A 21,771-nucleotide genomic window follows, 5' to 3' on the forward strand; every position below is an offset into this window, starting at 1 on the left:
TGTTAGAGTGAGGAATATATGGAGAGTATTACTTTTCTGTACATCTTTAAAGTTAATTCAAAAGAACATTATTAAAAAAACTCAGAATTTTTTTTAAAGAAACTGACATGCTGATTCTAAAATTTAGATGATAAAGAAAGGAAATAAGGAAAGCCAAAGCAATTCTGAAAGAGAAAATCAAAATTGGAGGATTCATAGTATCTAATTCTAAGAATTAATATAAAGCCACAGTTACCAAAACAGTACGGGCTGGTGAAAGGACAGGTATTTCAGAGTCTATTAGATACATATTAGAACATAGTGAAGAGTCCAAAACCAGACTCACACATACAAGGTCAACTGACTTTCAACAAAAGTATAGTGGGATTTCAATGAAAAAGAATAGTTGTTTTCAACCAACAGTCCAGGAACCAATGAATATCCATACGCAAAACAAATCAAAACAATCCGCAATCCATATCTTATACCATAAACAAACAGTAGCTAAAAATGGACTGTAAATCTAAATATAAAATCTAAAACTATTATGGTTGTCCCTCAGTATCTGTGGGATTGGCTCTGGGACTTCATGCAGATACCAACATCTGTGGATGCTGAAGTCTCTGCTAAAAAACAATGTAGCATTTGCATATAACCTATGCCTATCCTCCTGGCTATGCACGTATCTCCTGGGGATACTTTAAATAATCGCTACATTACTTGTAATACTTAATACAATGTAATGCTATGTAAATAGTTTATACTGTATTATTTGTCTGAACATGTACAGACAAGAAAAGTCTTGTTCAGTACAGAAGCACTATTTTTTTTTTTCTCAAATAGTTTTGACCTGCAGTTGACTGGATCCATGGATGAGAAGCTCATGGATACACATGGCCAGCTGTACTTCTAGGAAAAAAAAAAAGGAGAAAATCTTTGGATTAGGCAAAGATTTCCTAGCTACAACTCCCAAAGCATGACCCATAAAAGAACAATTTGATAAACTGGACACCATGAAAATTATAAACTTCTGCTCTTTCAAATATTATATAAAAAGAATGAAAAGGTATGACACAAACTGGAAGAAAAGACTTGCAAATCACATATCTCAAGAAAGACTTGTATCCTGAACACATAAGGAACTCTCACGAGCTCAATGAGAAAACAAACAACTCAACTTAAAAAACAAGCAAAGAACTGAACAGCCACTTCACCAAAGAAAACATATGGATGGCAAATAAAAAGATGCTCAAAATCAATTTTCACTGGAGAATGCAAATTAAAATAAAAATGGCATAACACTGTACACCTAGCTGAATGACTCGCATCACAAAAAACCCAAACCTCACAATACAGAGTGCTAATAATGGTTGTGCAGCAACCAAAACTCTCATGTTTCTCATGGGAATACAAACTGGAACAGTTGTTATAAAAAACTGTTAAAATCTGTATGTAAATATTTACAGTGAGTTTATTTATAATAACTCCAAACTGGAAACACCCCAAAAGTCTTCAACTAGTGAATGAATAAACACACAGTGACATTGCCAGCCAATGAAATACTATTCCATAATAATAAAGTGGTACAAAGAACTGATACAGCCTACTACACCAACCAATATGAAATGCATTATGCTAAAAGAAAGAAGCCAGACTAAAAATGCTATATGCTACATGGTTCCATTAATACAGTCTTCTGGAATAGGCTACACTCAGTGGTTTGAGTTGACCAAATTGTTGATTATATGACCTTATGGGTTTGTCAAAACTCAGAACTATACACTAAAAGGGTGAATTTTACTGCAAGTATACTGTAATTTAAAAACAAATACATATTAAATATATCAGTGTGTGTATGTATATATATGTGTGTGTCTGTGTGTGTATCTCTCTCTCTCTCTCTCTCTTTTTTTTTTTCCACTGTTTTGGGTGAATCCACAAGGGTTGCGGACTCACTCAAGCATATTTTAGCCTGGACCTTTTTTTATAAGGGTCTTAGTGTTCATGTTCCCTTGGGGCAAGAACAAATAATTGAATGTTTAGGTTTAACTCTTGGTGGGCAAGATTAAAGCCAAATTAACTTCAAAACAACAAAATCTTGAAACGAAGTGGATAATATCACTGAGTTCAGGCAGTCCACTCACACTTTTTATTGTTGTGAATTTAATTCCACAGAATCATATGACTGGTCACCCTTTTATCATCTTCCTAACTCCCTCTGACAATATAAGGATTCACAGAACTGGCACTGAGAGACACAGAGAGGACTCTCTGGCAGTATGAAAAAAACAAAACAAAACAAAACAAAAAATGACAATATCATTTTCCCATCTAAGATGCCAGTGCTTGTAATACAGATGTTTTATACCCTACCAAGAATAAAACAAAAAAAAGAAGAAAAAGAGAATTTTCAAAAATGCAGACCTAACAGATCTTCAAATAAAACAAGGAGTGAGGATGACAAGTACAAATCTGACCCACAGAAAGGGGCAGTGAAGAAAACTTATGTGACTCATTCTGGGCACCGCAGGAAGGGAGAAAAACTAACTTATTCTTAGAATTTGTGCTATATATCAGTACTCATAGAGGTGTGTGGTCTGAATACATACCAGTGGTCTAAAAAAACCTGAAGCAGAAAATTTAATATTTCCTTGGTAGTGTTGAGACCACCAGTGCCATTCTCTCTGGAAAAACACACCCTTAATCCAGGCTGACCATGACTGTAAGGTGCCCTTGACTGTAACATGGGTCTCAATTTCTGATATAAAAAATGTGAAAAAAACATTTACCTATGTAATGAACCTGCACATCCTGCACATGTATCCCTGAACTTAAAATAAAAGTTGAAAGAAAAAAAAAGTAGCAAAATTAGTACAATAAATGCTGTGTGTATCCACCTAAAAAAAATCTAAAATGTTCTCTAAAAAAAGGTGAAAGTTTTAGAATTATGGTATTCCTACCCAACAACAGTTCTAGTGTCAATGAAGAGATTCATAAGACCTATGTTTATTACTGAAAATGTATCCAGAGGAAAACTGGTTTCCTTTAAAGTTTTTATGAGAACTTAATTTGATTTAAAAATGTCTATATTCAAACAATACCCTTTGAAGGCCCATCTAAACTCCAAAGAGTTAGAAAAATCACCATGGAATGTTTAATTTTTAGTGCAGTTTTCTGCCACTATCGGAACTGGACATCTAGTATGTAGATGATGGATAGGAGATCTGAGTTTCTAGTAATACCACTAAGAAACTGTAATTTTCCCAAGTCAGCACTGTACCATAGCTCAGTCCCTGGGCTTTTTCCTTCCTTGGTGATCTCATCCAGATCCATGGCTTCAGATCTACACTAGTGACTCCTAAATTTCTATTTCTGGTCTAGTTCTCATATACCAAACTCGAATACTAACTGCCTACTTGCCACCTCCTCTTGGATATCTAGGAGATACCTGAAATCTAACATGTCCAAATTGAACTACTGATTGTACCTCTGAAACCTGTTCTACCCTCTGCCTTCTTCAATTCAGCTGACTGCAACTCTGTCCTTCTAGTTGCTCAGGATAAAACTCTAGAGTCAATTTTGACTCTTCTCTTTCTCTCAAATCCCACATCAGGAAATCCTGTTGGGTGTATCTTCAAAACATACAGCATATCTCATTTTATTGTGCTTTGCTTTACTGCACTTCGCAGATACTGCAGTTTTTTGTTTGACAAATTAAAGGTTTGTAGCAACCACGCATCAAGCAAGTCTATCAGTGCCATTTTTCCAACACCATGTACTCGCTTTGTATCTCTGTGTCACATTTTGGCAATCTTGCAGTATTTCCAATTTTTTCATTATTATTATCTGCATGGTGATCTGTAATCTTTGATGTTGCTACTGAAATTGTTTTAGGGCACCACAAACTATGCCCATATAAGATGGCAAGCTTAAATTGAAAAATGTTATGTGTGTTCTCATTGCTCCACCAACTGCTGTTCTCCCAACTCCCTTCCTCTCCTCAAGCTTCCCTATTCCTAAGATACAATAATATTACAATTAGGCCAATTAGTAGCCCTACAGTGGCCTGTAAGTGTTGGAGTAAAAGGAAGAGTTGCACATCTCTCACTTTAAACCAAAATCTGGAATAAGGTTAGTGAGGAAGACATGCTGAAAGCCAAGAGGCTCAAAGCTAGGCCTTTAGTGTCAAACAGCCAAGCTGTGAATGCAAAGGAAAAGTTGTTGAAGGAAGTTAAAAATGCTATTCCAGTGAACACACATGTGGTAAAGAAGGAAAACAGCCTTATTACTGATAGGGATAAAGCTTTAGTGGTCTGGATGGAAGAGCTAAGCAGCCACGGCATTCTTTTTTTTTTTTTTGAGATGGAGTTTTGCTTGATGCCCAGGCTGGAGTGCAATGGCGTGGTCTTGGCTCACTGCAATCTCTGCCTTCCAGGTTCAAGCGATTCTTGTGCCTCAGTCTCCTGAGTAACTGAGATTATAGGTGCACACCACCACACCCAATTTTTGCATTTTTAGTAGAGATGGGGTTTCACCATGTTGGCCAGGTTGGTTTCGAACTCCTGACCTTAGTGATCCACCTGCCTCAGCCTCCCAAAGCGCTGGGACTACAGGCATGAGCCACCACGCCTGGCCTTGCCATAGCATTCTCTTAAGCCAAAGTCTAATCCAGAGCAAGGCCCTGACTCTCTTTAATTCTGTGAAGGCTGAGAGAGGGGAGGAAGCTGCAGAATAGCTGAAAGCTAAAAGAGATCGATTCATGAGGTTTAAGAAAAGAAGCCAGCTCCATCACATAAAAGTGCAAGGTGAAGCATTAAATACTGATGTACAAGTTGCAGCAAGTTATCCAGAAGATCTAGCTAAGATCATTGGTGAACATGGCCACACTAAACAACAAATTTTCCATGTAGATCAAGCAGCCTTCTGTTGGAAGATGCCATCTAAAGAGGAGAAGTCAGTGCCTGGCTTCAAAGCTTCAAAGGACAGGCTGACTCTCTTTCTCTTATTAGGGACTAACACTGCTGGTGACTTTAGGTTGAAGCCAGTGCTCATCTGCCATTCTGAAAATTCTAGAGACCTTAAGAACTGTGCTAAATCTACTCTACCTGTGCTCTATAAATGGACAAGGCCTAGATAACAGCACATCTATTTATAACATGGTTTACTGAATATTCAAAACCCACTGTTGAGACCTAATGCTCAGAAAAAAGATTTCTTTCCAAATATTACTGCTCAGTGACAAGGCAACTGGTCACCCAGGAGCTCTGATGAAAATGTACAAGATGATGCACGTTGTTTTCATGACTGCTAACACAACATCCATTCTTCAGCCAAGGATCAAGGAGTAATTTCAAGTTGCAAGTCTTGTTATTTAAGAAATACATTGCTTAAGGCTATAGCTGCCACAAAGGGTGATTCCTCTGATGGATCTGGGCAAAGTCCATTGAAAACCTCCTGGAAAGGAGTCACCATTCTAAATGCCATTAAGAACATTTGTAGCCGGGCGCAGTGGCTCAAGTCTGTAATCCCAGCACTTTGGGAGGCTGAGGTGGGTGGATCATCTAAAGTCAGGAGTTCGAGACCAGCCTCGCCAACATGGTGAAACCCCATCTCTACAAAAAAAAAAAAAAAAAAAAAAAAAAAGCTGGCAGTGGTGGGATGGGCCTGTAATCCCAGCTATTCAGGAGGCTGAGGTAAGAGAATTGCTTGAACCTGGGAGGCAGAGGCTGCAGTGAGCCAAGATTGTGCCAGTGCACTCCAGCCTGGGCGACAGAGTGAGACTCCATCTTGGAAAAAAAAAAAAAACATTTGTGATTCATGGGAGGAGGTTAAAATGTCAACAATAGGAGGCTGGAAGAAGTTAATCCCAACCCTTATGGATGACTTTGAAGGAAGGGTTCAAAACTTCAGTGGAGAAGTTACTGTAGATGTGGTAGAAACAGCAAGAGAAAAGAATTAGAAGTGGCATCTGCAGATGTGAATGAATTTGTGCAATCCCATGATAAAACTTGAACGGAAGAGGAGTTGTTTCTTAGGGATGAGCAAAAAAAGTGGTTTCTTGAGATGAAATCTACTCCTAGTGAAGATGCTGTGAATATGCTGACAATGACAGCAAAGAACTTAGAATACTACATCAACTTAGAGGTAGGGTTTGAAAGGATTGACTCCAACTTTGAAAGAATTTCTGCTGTGGGTAAAATGCTATTAAACAGCATTGCACACTACAGAGAAATCTTTTGTGAAAAGAATCAATGAATGTTGCAAACTTTACTGTTGTCTTATTTTAAGCAACTGTCACGGCCATCCCAACCTTCAGCAACCACTACCCTGATCAATCAGTGGCTGTCAACATTGAGGCAAGGCCCTCCACCAGCAAAGAGATGATGACTTGCAGAAGGCTGACATGATCATTAGCAGTTCTTAGCAATAAAGTATTTTTGCAATTAGGGTATGTACATTTTTTAGACACAATGCTACTGCACTTAATAGGCCACAGTATAGTATAAACATAACTTTTATATATATGGGGAAACAAAAAAATTCTGTGACTGGCTTACTGCAGTGGTCTGGAACGGAACCCATAATATCTCCAAGGTATCCCTGTATCCCAAGTCCAACTCCTTTCTTCACCTCTTCCACGTACCACTCTGGTCAGAGTAATTATCTAATCATCTTCTTACCCTGGAGTATGACAACAGCCAATGTGACTGGTGTCCCTTGTCCTATTTTTGATGAACAATGATCCTATTAAAACCTAAAGCTACAATTTCATTCCTCTGTTCAAAACCCTTTGATGGCTTTCCACATCATTCAGGAAAAAGAGTCAAGTCAAACCATAGTTTGTAAGACCCTTCATGGTCTGCCCCCTTACTTCTCCTCTCACCCGTGCTCACTCTGGTCTGGCTGTCTGTCTTTGCACAACAGGCCTGCTTTCAACAATGGAGACTTTGTACTGCTTGGTCCTTCTGGCTAGAATGCTCTTCTTCCATATATTTCACTTGCCTCCAAACAGTCCTACCTCACGCCCTTCGAGTCTTTGTTCAAATGTCACCTTCTGAATAAAGCCTACACTGACCACCCTATTTAAAATGGCGCCGCCTTCCCTGTGCACACCTAAGCCTCTGATCTTATACTCTTCTTCTGACCTTGTAACATCTTCTAAGATCTTATAAAATTTACCTATCATGCTTGCCTTCCCTCTGCTGCTGACTTTACCCAAACCCCCCAGAGTATGTATGATAAGCATCTCTGTTTTCACCGGTAAAAACAAAAGTGCCTGGCACTTTAAGTAGACACTTCATAAATATTTGTTAAATTAATTCCTTCTTTCCACATAGGTGGGGTGGCAAAATTATTTTTAATTTACATTTTCTTGTACGTTTTAAACTGCAAAAGTAACAAGTGCTTATTTTACTTAGTGATACAGTGCAAAGATGACTGAATAAAAAGCGAATACCCTCAAACTTCCTCCATTCTCACCATTGTTAGGTTATCCAGTCAACCTGGCAGATCTATCTGTGCTTTATTCCGGCTCTTCTTAATATACCCAAATAAATATACACAGATTTTTTGCTTTTTATAAAAATGGCATTATAGGCCAGGCACGGTGGCTCACGCCTGTCATCCCGGCACTTTGGGAGGCCAAGGTAGGCAGATTGCTTGAGGCTGGGAGTTTGAGACCAGCCTGGCCAACGTGGCAAAACTCCATCTCTACCAAAAAATATAAAAATTAGCTGGGTGTGGTAGCAGGCGCTTGTAGTCCCAGCTACTGGGGAAGCTGAGGCACGAGAATTGCTTTAACTGGGAGGCAGAGGTTGCAGTGAGCTGAGATCATGCCACTGCACTCCAGCCTGGGCGACAGAGAGAGACCCTGTCTCAAAAAAACAAAACAAAACAAAAAAGGGCATTATATTCTACTCTACAGTATGTTTTTCTTACATATTAGCATGTCATGTATATTATTCCAGATCAATAGACAGAGACCTATTTCATTCTCTTTATTATCTGCATAACATTCCATACTATTGCTACATCGCATTTTGTTAAATTCCCAATAACATGCATGGAATCAATAATGTCCTTCTATGTCTAATTAAAATAATCATTAATATTTATTAATGCCCTTCAACCCATGAGAAGAGATTGATCATTAAGTATACTGAAATAAATGAACTATAACATTTTAATTTCAGTCACAGACTGAAACAAAGTTTATCCTAATCTTCAGTTTATCTGAAAATTTAATTAATCAAAAGGTTCTAGTCAATAAAGAAAACATTTTTGTTTCCTGTGTGTAAGGCACCCCATTTCCACAATTGGACTTGTATAGAATATTATTATAAAATTCTGTATTTTCTGATGCAAAACATGTATTGCATATTTTATGGCCTATATACAATATGGCCATGAAAGATGAATGGCCTGAATGCAGTCTATTATGTAATTTTGAATTATAATTAGATAATTATATTCAATTAACAGATAATTATAGATAATTACAAAAACTTATATACAGAGAAATAAATTGTCATACAACCATACCCTGTACCTCTCTTAGTATTCCTATTCTTTTTGATTTTCAGGTGGTCTTAAAATCAAAACCTTAACAAGATTACTTGCATGTGCAGGTTAAAATACAATTATGTAAAACTTGGTTTGAACAATAATTAAAAAATAGTCTTTTCTGTATTTCCTACTTTTTGGTTAATGTAGAGATAATAGTTAATAACTAAAAACTCTGAGTTATAGACAACGTTTTATTGTCAAAGAAATAAGACCTGACCAGGAATTCCGAGCATGACAAAGGCAATTAGAGTAAACATACAGAAAGATTTTGCTCTCCTCGACATAAGAAACTCTATTCATCTTTCCCCAAGGCTCTTATTGTTGGCATAAAGCTGAAGTGGAGAGGAAATAGGTTAATTCTTCCCCCAAGAGTTCATTCCATCTCTCCCCTCTACTTCTTGAGCTTCTTAAGTCAGTGTCTTACTGTAGGGAAAAAAAGATGCAAAGCAAGAAGAAGAAAAAAGGATAAGAGGAGAGAGTAAAGATTTTGGCTATCTCCTTTGAGCTAAATCTTGACTATTTAAATGTGGATTTTGATAGGTGTAATTATTTTTATTGTTTAATTCCATCATCTGACAGCACAAAATAGATTGGTTAACTTGTTCCTTGATTACCTACACATTTAGTTTATCTTTTAAAAAATTTCCAGAGAAACTATTCTCTTTGCCTAACATTCATATATAGAAATAGTCCCTGGGAGAGTCTAGTTCAGAAATGTCAAGTTAGTAGCCTTTAGCCTATGTTGTTTGGCCCATACTGTCAGAATTTCTAAAATTGAATTGATTTTCAATGTGTAAAGACTGGCAGATACATGAAACTTCTTATCTCTTGACTCTTCTCGGGAAATCAGCAGAACCGCACATGGGCTTAGACTCCCAACATGGTAAACACTGGCTGGAGCCCGGTGGGGGCTGATCTCTTTGAGTGGGTCACATGTTCTCTAGGACACCCTCTCATCCCACTTGGCTTGCTTCCCTCATTTATATTGTTTACCTAGCCCAGTTTAAGAATCTGTCTGCAACTCTTGTTCTAGTCTCTGTATTACGGTAGCAATGAAAAAAATAAAAACCCTGGCCTTTAACACAGGTGAAGCTTGGAGTGTTCAGAAACAACAAAATATTGCTTGACTTAGCAAAAAGTTAAGAAGTTAGAAATAAAATGTATAGTGCAATTGTGAACTATTTTTTAACTGATTCCATTTTTACTTCACAATTTTGCCCTTTAACCTAACCTGTCTCTGCATACTGACAATGCCTGAAAGCTGGATGGTTTCATTACACATAAATACATCTCTCTATAGAAGCTATTAGGTACAGGCCACTCACTGAAGTGTAATATGATATAAATCACTGGGGATGATAATAGAACACTGACATCTTCAACCTTAGCACTTGTCACTCACTGCATGACTGGAGCAGGCCTCTCTGGAGCTTGGCCTGTGTAAACACAGGTCTCTCACAGCATTAGAATTATATTGTTGGAGGCTATTATTAATAGCACATTTATAAAAAGTGTGAAAATGTCTTTTAGGTAACAAAGAATAACTCAAGGGAAAGCTATTTTAAGAAATAATTTAGAAAAGGGATATTTCCACAAAAATCCCAAAATTAAACTTTTTATTACCAAAAGTAATATGCTGATTTATCAGTCCCTTGTTTATAAAATACCTTTAAATGAAAAAGTTATGCTTTTTTATTTTACTCTAAAGTAAACAACATATGATCAAACAGGATTTTAGAAAGGAGAAATGTAAACACCAAATAAATGATATAAAAATACAGCAACCAATATCTTATATGGCTAAAAAGGTTTCTTCTTTGTTACTCAATCACATCCCTTCAAAGGAGTCAGTGAAAACTCTGGGAAGATGAAATTCGGTCCTATTCATTTACTTCCCTCTGATCTTTGTTATTTTGTTAATTATTTTGGAAACCTATATATTAAAGTTTTAGGTATTCTCTCAAATTTAAAATGTACTTAAGATACCATTTTTACTTTTTTGGTCAGAGAAAAAGTTTTTAATAATGAGTTTACATACTTCCTATGAAAATTACAAATAAAATTTTAGAGGATATTTGTGGTAAGGAGAACCTTAAATTGGAGCCCAAGACTTTATACCCTAATCTCTGAGGCTGTGACTAAGATGTAATTAAGGCTCCCAACCAGTTGCCTTTCAGTTAATCAAAAGGGAGACTATCCAGAGAGTCCTGACCCACTGACAGGAGCCCTTTAAAGCAGAGTTTTCTCGCTGGAGGCAGAAGAGGACGCCAGAGAGGTACAAAGAGCCAGGGGAAAGATGCGCTGTTGCTGGCTTGAAGACGGATGGCCCGTGAGAAGGAACCTGGAGGCCCTGAGGAGCTGAGAGGGGTCACTGGCCAAGAGCCAGCAGCGAAACAGGGGTTTCAGTTCTACAACCACAAGGAACCTAATTCTCTCAACAACTTTAATGAGTTTGGAAGTGATTTCCCCTCAGAGCCTCTGGACAAGGACTCAGCCCGGATGACATCTTAATTTCAGCCCCTGATACACTGAACAAACAACCCAATGTGCTTACGGTTTACAGAACTGTGTGCTAAGTGGGTGTTGCCACAAGTCTCAAGTTTGTCGTAATTTATTATGTAGCAAGAAAAAACTAACACAATGCAAACGAATTACCTATTATTAGGAAGGAAAATAAAATGTACTGAATGTAAGAATGCTGCCTTTTTCAGAGTATTTAAGGTTCACTGCTGATTTGTTAAGCTGTTTCATGTTGAGAAAAACAATGTGGTTAAGGGTAGAAGTAATCATTCTTAGGAAGTGAAACAAATCTAGGAACAGATTTGAAATATTCAAACCTGATTCTAATGACAGCAAGTTATTAATCAATAAAAATCTAGATATTTCAACTTCAAACTCAGGAAAGATCATGTATAGCAGAGAAACTTACCCTATTTTGAAAAAATGATGCATGAAAATGTGATGTTGTAGCAGATATTGATACTAAAGTAATAGTTTCTTCAGAACTAGGATTATGTAAGTAGACTTTTTCCATTTTTGGCATTCCAACTGGTCTGTAAAACAAAAAGAAAATTATCACAAATATTTCACAGATAATTCTGATTGATGATTTCTAGTTGTTAAAAAATTAATCAAAATTGTTAGACAAATACATAGCTAAATATATTAAAATGCTTTCTGAATTTATATTTAAAATTACACATAAAAATGCATTTAGTCATTCAATAAATATTTCCTGAGTGCCAATTATGTCATGTACAGTGCCAGGTGCTGGGATACAATGAAGCAAGTCTCATCCCTGTGAGGCTCAGAACCCAGTGAGGCAGCGGACGGGGCACAAAATGGTCAGTTCCTTTTCTTCCTTTCTGTACCACCACCCGGCCTCCTACCAATTGTGTCCTCTTCTCAAATTCCACGGATACGTGCTCTTCATTTTAAGAGCGGAAACTGAGTAGCAAAGTTGTGTGAGGAAATCTTGCGAGTTAGGGGCTTTTACTATACTCATTTCATAGATGAGAATACTGGGGCACAGAAAAGTTAATTAACTTGTCAAAGGCACACTTGGAACCTGGATGTGAATCTAAGTCTTCTGGGTCTAGTCTGCGCTTTAACCGCCAGTACTGAACTGCCTCTTCTCAAAGCTAAACACACTCAATGGTCTGAAATCCACAAATCCATTTTAATGACTACCTTGGCATCCATGCCATGGTTTGCCTTAGAAGTGAAACTTTATTCTATAGCCCACTTACTGCTTCTGTAGCTAATCTTATTGGTACAGGCCTCCTAACTTCTACAGCTTCCTTGCTAACACACCCACTAGTTATTAGGTTCCTTCCTAATCTCACATGACCCAACCTAAACAAGTAACTCTGTTTTCAATCCAGACCTTCCACCTGAGCCAGGCTAGTTCCACGGGCAAGTCCCCCACGGCTCTGCTAATCTGCCTGCCCTGTGTTTTTTTCCCTATCCTCCTATTCCAATCCAAACCCTCATTTTCTAATTCAAATATACACCCTTCTTTCACAAGGTCCTCTCCTCATGCAATCACTTTGGTCCATGGTTTTTGAAATTTTACATTTTGTAATTCACATTTAAAGTTTGCATATAAACCTCAAATCCCAAGCAGTTGAAAACGCAGAGCCAGAACTGCATTTTATATTTGGTTCAACTGTCCACCATGCTTCAAGAAGTTCTGTCTCTACCTTTTCTTCAATTTAGTTGCTCACCTCTAATTCAAGACTTGGGAAAGTTCATAAACAGTGAACAGCTGATAATTTTCAATAGTTTAAGAAAATGGAATGCAGGTGGAAGGGCAGGGCATGATGGCCAAATAGAAGGCTCCACCTTCATTGTCCCTTCTCCCCACAGAAATACTAAATTTAACAACTATCTATGCCAAAAACATCACCTTCATAAGAACCAAAAATCAGGTGAGCACTCACAGTACTTGGTTTGGTTTTAACTTCATATCACTGAAAGAGGCAATGAAGAGGGTAGGGAAGAAAATCTTGAATCGCTGATGCCACCCTTTCCCACCTACCCCCCTCCACCCAGCAGCAGCCAAGTGGCACAGAGAGAGAGAGAGTCTGTGCACTTGGGAGAGGGACAGTGCAGTGACTGTGAGACTTTGCAGTGAACTCAGTGCTGCCCTGTCACAGCAGAACTCAGCGGTCTGGCTGAACTCAGCGGTCGCCTGCTCAAGGAGACAGCATTTAGATGAACCCTAGCTGGAGGGAACTGCCCATCCTAGCAGTCCTAACTTGAGTTCCCACTAGCCTTGCCACCTCAGGCTAAAGTGTTCTGGGGCCCTAAATAAACCTGAAAGGCAGTCTAGGCCACAAGCACTGCAATTCCTAAGAGAGTCCTAGTGCCGTGCTGGGCTTGGAGCCAGTAGACTTGGGGGGCATGCAACCTACTGAGACATGAGCTGGGGTGCCCAAGGGAGTGCTTGCACCACCCCTCCTCCAACCCCAGGCAGCACAGCTCACGGCTCTGAAAGAGATCCCTTTCTTCTGCTTGACAGAGGAGAGGAGGGGGGAAGAGAAATGAGGATTTTGTCTTGCATCTTGGATACCAGCTCAGCCACAGCAGGATAGGGCTGCTGTGGATTGGGGAGGGAGCCCAATTCCCTGAAGGGTGAGTCCCAGACCTGGCAGCATTTACCACAAGCTGACTGAAGAGCCCTTGGGCTTTAAGTGAATACTGGTGGTAGCCTGGCAGTATTCTCCGTGGGCTTGTGGTGGTGGTGGCCATGGGGTAGGGATCTTCTGCCTGTGGAAAGGGGAGGGAAGAGTGGGTAGGACTGCATCAAATGGGTTGAAGGCCAGCTCAGCTGCAGCGCAATAGAACACTAGGTAGATTTCTAAGGTGTTTGACTCCCGTCTCTGGTCTGGACTGGTCTGGACAGGTCTGGACACACCTACAGACCCACCTGGGGCCTGGGGGAACTCGCTGTCCTGAAGAGAAGGACACAAACCTGGCTGGCTTCACTATCTGCTGATTTTAGAGTCCTAGGGCCTTGAAGAAACACACCTGGAAGCCAGGGAGTGGTTACAGTGGGCCTTGGGCAAGACTCAGTGCTATGTTGGCTTCAGGTCTGACCCAGTGCAGTTCCAGTGGTGGTGGCCACAGGGATGCTTTGTCATTCCACTCCCAGATCCAGGTGGCTCAGCACAGAGAGAGACTGTTTGTCTGGGAGACAGTAAGGAAAGAGAACAGGAATCTTTGCCAGGTAATCCAGAGAATGCTTCCTGATCTTATCCAAGACCACCAAGATGGTACTTCTACAAGTCTACAAGAACCACGGTGTTGCTGGGCTTGGGGTGCCCCCTAATGCAGATACGGCTTAGATCACTACACCCAAATCCTTCTGAATATCTGGAAAGCCTACCCAAGAAGAAGGGGTACAAACAAGCCCAGACTGTGAAGATTACAATACCTAACTCTTCAATACCCAGACACTGATGAACATCTGCAAGCATTAAGACCAGCCAGGAAAACATGACTTCCTTAAATGAATTAAATAAGGCACCAGGGACCAATCCTAGAGAAACAGAGATATGTGACCTTCCAGACAGACAATTCAAAACGGCTGTTTTGAGGAAATTCAAAGAAATTCAAGATAACATAGAGAAGGAATTAAGAATTCTATCAGATAAATTTAATAAAGATACTGAAATAATGAAAAAGAATCAAGCAGAAATTCTAGAGTTGAAAAATGCAACTGACATACTGAAGACTGCATCAGAGTTTCTTAATAGCAGAATTGATCAAGCAGAAGAAAGAATTAGTGAGCTTGAAGACAGGCTATTTGAAAATACAGTCAGAGGAGAGAAAACAAAAAAGAATTAAAAAGGAGGCACACCTACGGGACCTAAAAAATAGCCTCAAAAGGGGAAATCTAAGAGTTAATGGACTTAAAGAGGAGGTAGAGAAGGAAATAGGGGTAGAAAGTTTATTTAAAGGGATAATAACAGAACACTTCCCAAATCTGGAGAAAGATATTAATATTGAAGTACAAGATGGTTATAGAACACCAAGCAGATTTAACTCAAAGACTACCTCAAGGCATTTAATAATCAAACTTGCAAAAGTCAAGGATAAAGAAAGGATCCTAAAATTAACAAGAGAAAAGAAACAAAATTAGGTATAATGGAGCTCCAATACGTCTGGCAGCAAACTTTTCAGTGGAAATCTTACAGGCCAGGAGAGACTGGCATGACATACTTAAAGTGCTGAAGGCAACAACAACAAAAAAACCCCCACACTTTTACCCTAGAACAGTATATCTGGCAAAAATATCCTTTCCAGTGAAAATATCCTTCAAATATGAAAGAGGAATAAAGACGTTCCCAGACAAACAAAAGCTGAGGGATTTCACTAACATCAGATATATCTTACAAGAAATGCTAATGGGAGTTCTTTCAAACTGAAAGAAAAGGACATTAATTAGCAACTCTCCAGGACGTTGGAGTGGGCACAGATTTCTTGAGAAATACTCTGCAAGCACCAGTAACCAAAGCAAAAATGGACAAATGGGATCATATCAACTTAAAAAGCTTCTGCACAGCAAAGGAAACAATCAACAAAGTTAAGAGACAGCCCACAGAATGGGAGGAAATATTTGCAAACTACCTATTTGACAAGGGATTAATAACTAGATATATGAGGAACTCAAATGACTCTACAGGAAAAAATCTAATAACCTGGTTAAAACATGGGCAAAGTATCTGAATAGGTATTTCTCAAAAGAAGACATACAAATGACAAAGAGGTATATAAAAAATGCTCAATATGACCATCAGGGAAGTGCAAATCAAAACCACAATGAGATATCTGATTCCAATTAAAATGGCTTTATCCAAAAGACAGGCAACAACAAATACTAGCAAGGATGTGGAGAAAAGGGAATATTGGTGGGAATGTATTAGTACAAACACTAGGAAGAACAGTTTGGAGGTTCCTCAAAAAACTAGAAGTAGAGCTACCATACAATCCAACAATTCCACTCATAAATACACACCCAAAATAAAGGAAATCAGTATATTGCAGCATTATCTGTACTCCCATGTTTATTACAGCACTACTCACAATAGCCGAGATTTGGAAGCCACCTAAGTGTTTATTACCAGATGAATGGATAAAAAAAATGTGGTACATATACACAATGGAGTACTATTCAGCCATGAAAAAGAATGAGATCCTGTCATTTGCAACAACCTGGATGGAGCTAGAGAATATTATGTTAAGTAAAATAAGACAGACCCAGAAAGACAAACTTTCCATGTTCTCACTTATTTGTGGAAGCTAAAAATTAAAACAATTGAACTCATGGAGATAGAGAGTAGGAGGATGGTTACCAGAGGCTGGGAAGGATAGTAGCGGGGATGGGTAGAAATGGGGATGATTAATATGCACAAAGAAACTGAAAGTATGGATAAGACCTAGCATTTCCTAGCACAACATGGTGACTACAGTTAAAAAAAAAAATTAACTGTACCTTTTAAATAACTACAATAATATAAATGGATTGTTGGTTAACACAAAAGATAAATGATTGAGGTGATGACGATCCCATTTACCCTAATGTGATTTTTATGCATTGCATACCTGTATCAAAATATCTTAGGGAATCCATAAATACATATATCTACTATGTACCCACAAAAATTTAAAAATAATTTTAAAAAAAGGCAACAAATTAATCAGGGGCTAACTTAGGTTCCTTAAAGATAGTGAATTAGTACATGCTGGCTCTTCCTGCCATCTTCCTTCCCCACAACAATAATGCCGAAAAAATTTAGAAGTTAGAGGGAGGTACTGACTCCAAGAAATAACCAAAAAACAGTGAGAAACCCTTGGGAGAACTGAAGGCTGCCTTAAAGTGGCAGGTGAGGGAAAGTGAGTGTCAATGGGCAGCCTGAGCTGACAATGAGAGGCTAGGCTACGAGAAGGCTTCCAAACTTTATTATTCTCCACTTTCTTCCCTGTCTGCCTTGAGATAGAGCTTGATCCTTCAACCTAGAACAGAAGAGCTTGCCAGGGTAAGGAGTTGATGAGCAGCTGCCCTTGAAATGCTCTCCTCTAACGTCTCTCTCTGGTCCTACACAGTCCTAGGGCTACTGAACTATGATTTAGGAAGACACCTTTGTCCCACGATGCTTCTGCCTAAGCATTGTCAGTTAAGAGTGGTGACAAATATGGGGCAATCAATAGTTCTTATGTGTATGTGTGGAACTGGGGCTCTCCATTTTGGGGATTATCTCTCCTTTTAAATTCGCAAGAAGAGACAAAGACCAGGGCTTGGCCTTCTGCCCTTCTCAATACGCATTACCAGACAGTAGCTCATAAGTTCACACACCCAAGTAACATGATATGTTTGGAGTAAATTAATTGGATAACACACACAATGTTGTGATAGATTGTAATGCTGTCTATTGCCATGGTCAAACTTGGAATAGAATGTTGAAGAGAAGTGACAAGAATAGATCTCCTTGTCTTGTTCTTGATGTAGGGGGATTTTTTCATTCTTTCACCATTAAGTACGATGTCAGCCTTCAGGTTATCATAGATGCTCTTTATTAGGTTGAAGAAAATCCCATCTATCCTAGTTTGTTAGGCATTATCATCATGAAAGGATGTTATTTTCTCAAATGCTCTTTCTGTGTTTATTGACATGATTATTGGTTTTCCCTGTATTCCCTGTATTGATTTTTTCTATGTTAAACCAACCCTGCATTCTTGAGATAAATGTCACTTGGTCATGGTGTACCCTAGATTCTTTTTATAATCTATTAGCATTTTGTGGAGGATTTTTTGCATCTATATTCAGCAGAAGTATTTGTCTACATTTTCTTGTAGTGTCTTTGTCTGGTTTTGGTATTAGGGTAACACAGATCTAACAGGCTAAGTTGGGAATTGTTTTCCTTTCTATTGTTCGGAAGAGTTTGGGAATAAATGGTATTAATTCTTCTTTGATTGTTTCATAGAATCCTTAAGTAAAGCTATGTGGAGCAGGGCTTGCTTTCTGGCAAGTTTTTGTTTTGTTTTGTTTTGTTTTTGAGATGGAGTCTCGCTCTGTCGCCCAGGCTGGAGTGCAGTGGCACGATCTCGGCTCACTGCAAGCTCCGCCTCCTGGGTTCACGCCATTCTCCTGCCTCAGCCTCCCAAGTAGCTGGGACTACAGGTGCCCACTACCACGCCTGGCTAATTTTTTTTTGTATCTTTAGCAGACATGGGGTTTCACCGTTAGCCAGGATGGTCTCGATCTCCTGACCTCGTGATCCGCCTGCCTCGCCTCCCAAAGTGCAGGGATTACAGGCGTGAGCCACCGCGCCCGGCCACTTTCTGGCAAATCGAAACCACAATGACTAATGCAAACATTTCACTTGTTATAAGTCTATTCAGATTTTCTATTTCTCTGTGAGTCAGTTTATGTATTTTGGGTCTTTCTGGAAATTTGTCCATTTCAACTAAGTTAATGAATTTGTTAGCATACAGTTGTTCATAATATTGCCTTGTAATCTTATTTCTATAAAGTTGACAGTAATGTCACCTCCTACATTCCTGATTTTAGTAATTTGAGTCTTTTCTGTTTATTCCCTGGTCAGTCTAGCTAAAGGTTTGACAATTTGATCTTTTCAAAGAACCAACTTTTGGTTTTGTTGATTTTGTTATGTTTTTCTATTCTGTATTTTATTTATTTCCTCTAGTTTTTATTATTTCTGTTTGCTTTAGTTAGCTCTTTTGCTAGTTTTTTTAGGGAGAAGGTTAAGTTTCTGATTTGAGATATTTTGGTGCGTATATGTTTCCTTCCCAGCAATGTTTTCGCTGCATCCCGTAAGTTTTGATATGTTTTGTTTTTGTTCATCTCGAAGTATTTTCTAATTTCCCTTTTGATTTATTCGATTCACTGATTATTAAGGAGTATGTTTATTATCCCAAGACTTTTTTGATTTCCAATTTATTTCAGTAGAAAATTAAGACAGAGAACATACTTTGTACAGGATGAGTATCCCTCTTACCTGAAATGCCTGGAACCAGAAGTGTTTTGAATTTCAGATTTTTTCAGATTTTGAAATATCTGCATTACACTTATCAGTTAAGCAACCCTAATCTGAGAATCTGAAATTCTTCAATAAGCATTTCCTTTGAGCATCATGTTGGCACACAAAAAATTTCAGATTTTGGAGCATTTTGGATTTTCAGATTAGGAATGTTCAGCCTGTATTGTTTAAATCCATTTAAAATTACTAGTGTTTGTATTATGGATTAGCATATGGTCTATCTTGGAGAACATTCTACATATGCCTGAGCTGAATAAGTATTCTGTTGTTGAGCACGGTGTTCTACAAATGTCTACAAGTCAAGTTGGTTTATACTTTTTCCAAGTCTTCTATATCTTCATCTTCTGCCTAGATGGTATAGCCATTATTGAAAATGGGGGTACTGAAGACTGTCATTATTACTGTTGCATTGTGTATTTCTGCCTTCAGTTCTGGCAGTTTTGCTTCATATATTTTGGGTGGGTCTCTGTTATTAGTTATATATATATATATATATGTATATATATATATATTTATAATTGTTATATCTCCCTGGATTGACCCTTTTGTAATCATAAAATGTCCATCTTTATTTGTAATAACTTTTTGGTTTTAAAGTCTGTGTTGTCTGATCTGCTTTTCCCCTAGTGACGCCCTGCTGTACAAGTGGTCACTGGGGAAGGGGTGGTAGACCCTGGTCTTCTCAGCTTGCTCTTCCTAGTGTGGAACTTATCCTACTAGTGAGGTGAGCAAGACTGGGTTCCCCAGGTTTCAGGCCTGCTGCATCTGGGGTACAGCATCTGTCCTAGAGTAGGGTGGGTGAAGAGAGACCCAGTCCTTTCTGAAGTGTGCCTGAAATAGAACTTCTGCAACATAAAGTTGGGGATGATGAGAAATGCTAGTAGCCCTCCCCTCTCAGGGTGAAACTGCAGTCCCAGAGTATAAACTGGGGTTAGAGGGAGCTTCTATAACAAGGAGCTGGGGCTTGAGGGGTATGTGGTGGGGAGCATAATAGAATAGGTTGTAGCCCAAATGCCAGAGACTGCCACTGTTCTTATGAAGATTTACAACATTTTTTTGAATGAATAATTTCCTGCAACTTTAAATAACTTTTAAAAAAATAATTCTCATCAGTTAAATTACTATTTGTTGAGATGGTCCATTGAGCTCCTTACTCCATTCTTAAAATCCCATGCCCTAAGGGTATATTTGCTTCAAGTATTCGGAAGCTCCATTGTTAGATGCATGCATATTTCAAGTTGTTATTTTTGTGTGTCTAAATTAATCCCTCTATATTTATGTAATATCCCCCTTTATTCCCAGTAATAGTGCTTGTTCTGAAGTTTACTTTGTCCAAATTAACATAGCCCTTTCACGGTTCTTTTGGTTAGTGTTTACATGGTAATATCTTTTCCATCCTTTTATTTTTAACTTGTCTATGTCCATCTATCTATCTATCTATCTATCTATAAAATATTGTCTATGTCTTTATATATATATACACACACACACATATATGTAGGTTTTTTGCTAGTTGTGTCTCGCTTTTTTATTCAATCTGACAACCTTGGCCTCTTAATTGATGTGTTTAGATTATGTATATTTAATGCAATTATCGATAGAGTTAAAGTCTATCATCACGCTAGTTATTTTATTTTTTTTACTAACTAGGAAAGCTGTGCCCACAGACTGCACTGGAGAGGCAGGATCCCACAGGAGAGTTTCTCTGCTTTACCCAGGGAAGCAAAATCCTGGCCAAAAATCATTCTGTAGCTGACATTCTGTGGACTGCACATTATGAGGTCCACAATCATTCTGCGGCCTAACAGTTCAGAACAACAACAACAACAAAAAGTGGAAACAGGGATTGGGTCCTGAGGCAGAGACAGACAGGTATCCAGAACAGGTCTGTAAGAACATGTTTGGAGTTAGACAGTAGAACTCCTCAAACCAAGAAGCACTCAAATTGTTGAATTCCTCTTGCCTCAGTGGAGACTCAGATCCTTTAAATGACAGGCTCATCAATCCCAGGTGGGGTTACGACACCATGAAACAATTAGGGAAATGGGCACAGACCACATGGGGCCTCACACTACAGCCATGATACTGCAGGAAGAAGCTGAATAGATACAATATAGAAGATAAAAGTCTTCTTCCTCAAGCTTCATATAGACATATATGTAGAAAACAACAGCACACAGAAATAAAAACATCCTCCTTGCATCCTCAAAGTTCACCAACTGTATGCTTTCTTAAAAAAAAAATGCTTTTACAATTCAAATAGACTTCAGGCTAACTGGCAACCATTCATGCACATCCCTGTGAATTTCTTCTCAATGTTTTTCCTTGTGTGACTTTAGTACAATCAATCTCAGCTAAGATAAAGAAGACAGGATATATAATGGACAGGTAATTTGGGGTATCCTTCTAGAAGACAGGATTGGAGATGGCCTCCTGCAGGAGAGGGCTGTGGGGAAAAGAGACAAGTGTGGAAGTGCTACGAGCCTGGAAGCAGAAGTGGATCAGAATGCTTGATCTGCAATGCTTCTGAGGCTGGCCCTGCCCTTTCTTCCAGGGATCAAAGAGGAAAAGCATGGGCCACATCCCATAGAAATGAATGAACCCTTGCTCGGAGAAGAGTCATCTACTTATGTTGTTCAAAGTAGCTTGGAGTAACAAGAAC

General features: G+C 38.7%; 1 protein-coding gene across 6 annotated transcripts in view; it reads right to left on the minus strand.

Moving 5' to 3' along the window:
- The window catches only part of TMEM131 (transmembrane protein 131), a 241,469-nt gene that overhangs the window by 89,975 nt on the left and 129,723 nt on the right, over positions 1–21,771 (minus strand). For all 6 annotated transcript variants that reach the window (XM_024242528.3, XM_063713349.1, XM_024242527.3 and 3 more), the window contains one exon: positions 11,474–11,597. In XM_024242528.3, coding sequence (XP_024098296.2) covers positions 11,474–11,597 — 124 coding nt within the window. The remainder of the gene's footprint in view (positions 1–11,473; positions 11,598–21,771) is intronic.

The sequence above is a fragment of the Pongo abelii genome, chromosome 12 (assembly GCF_028885655.2).
Source record: "Pongo abelii isolate AG06213 chromosome 12, NHGRI_mPonAbe1-v2.0_pri, whole genome shotgun sequence".
NCBI classification, from domain to species: Eukaryota; Metazoa; Chordata; class Mammalia; order Primates; family Hominidae; genus Pongo; species Pongo abelii.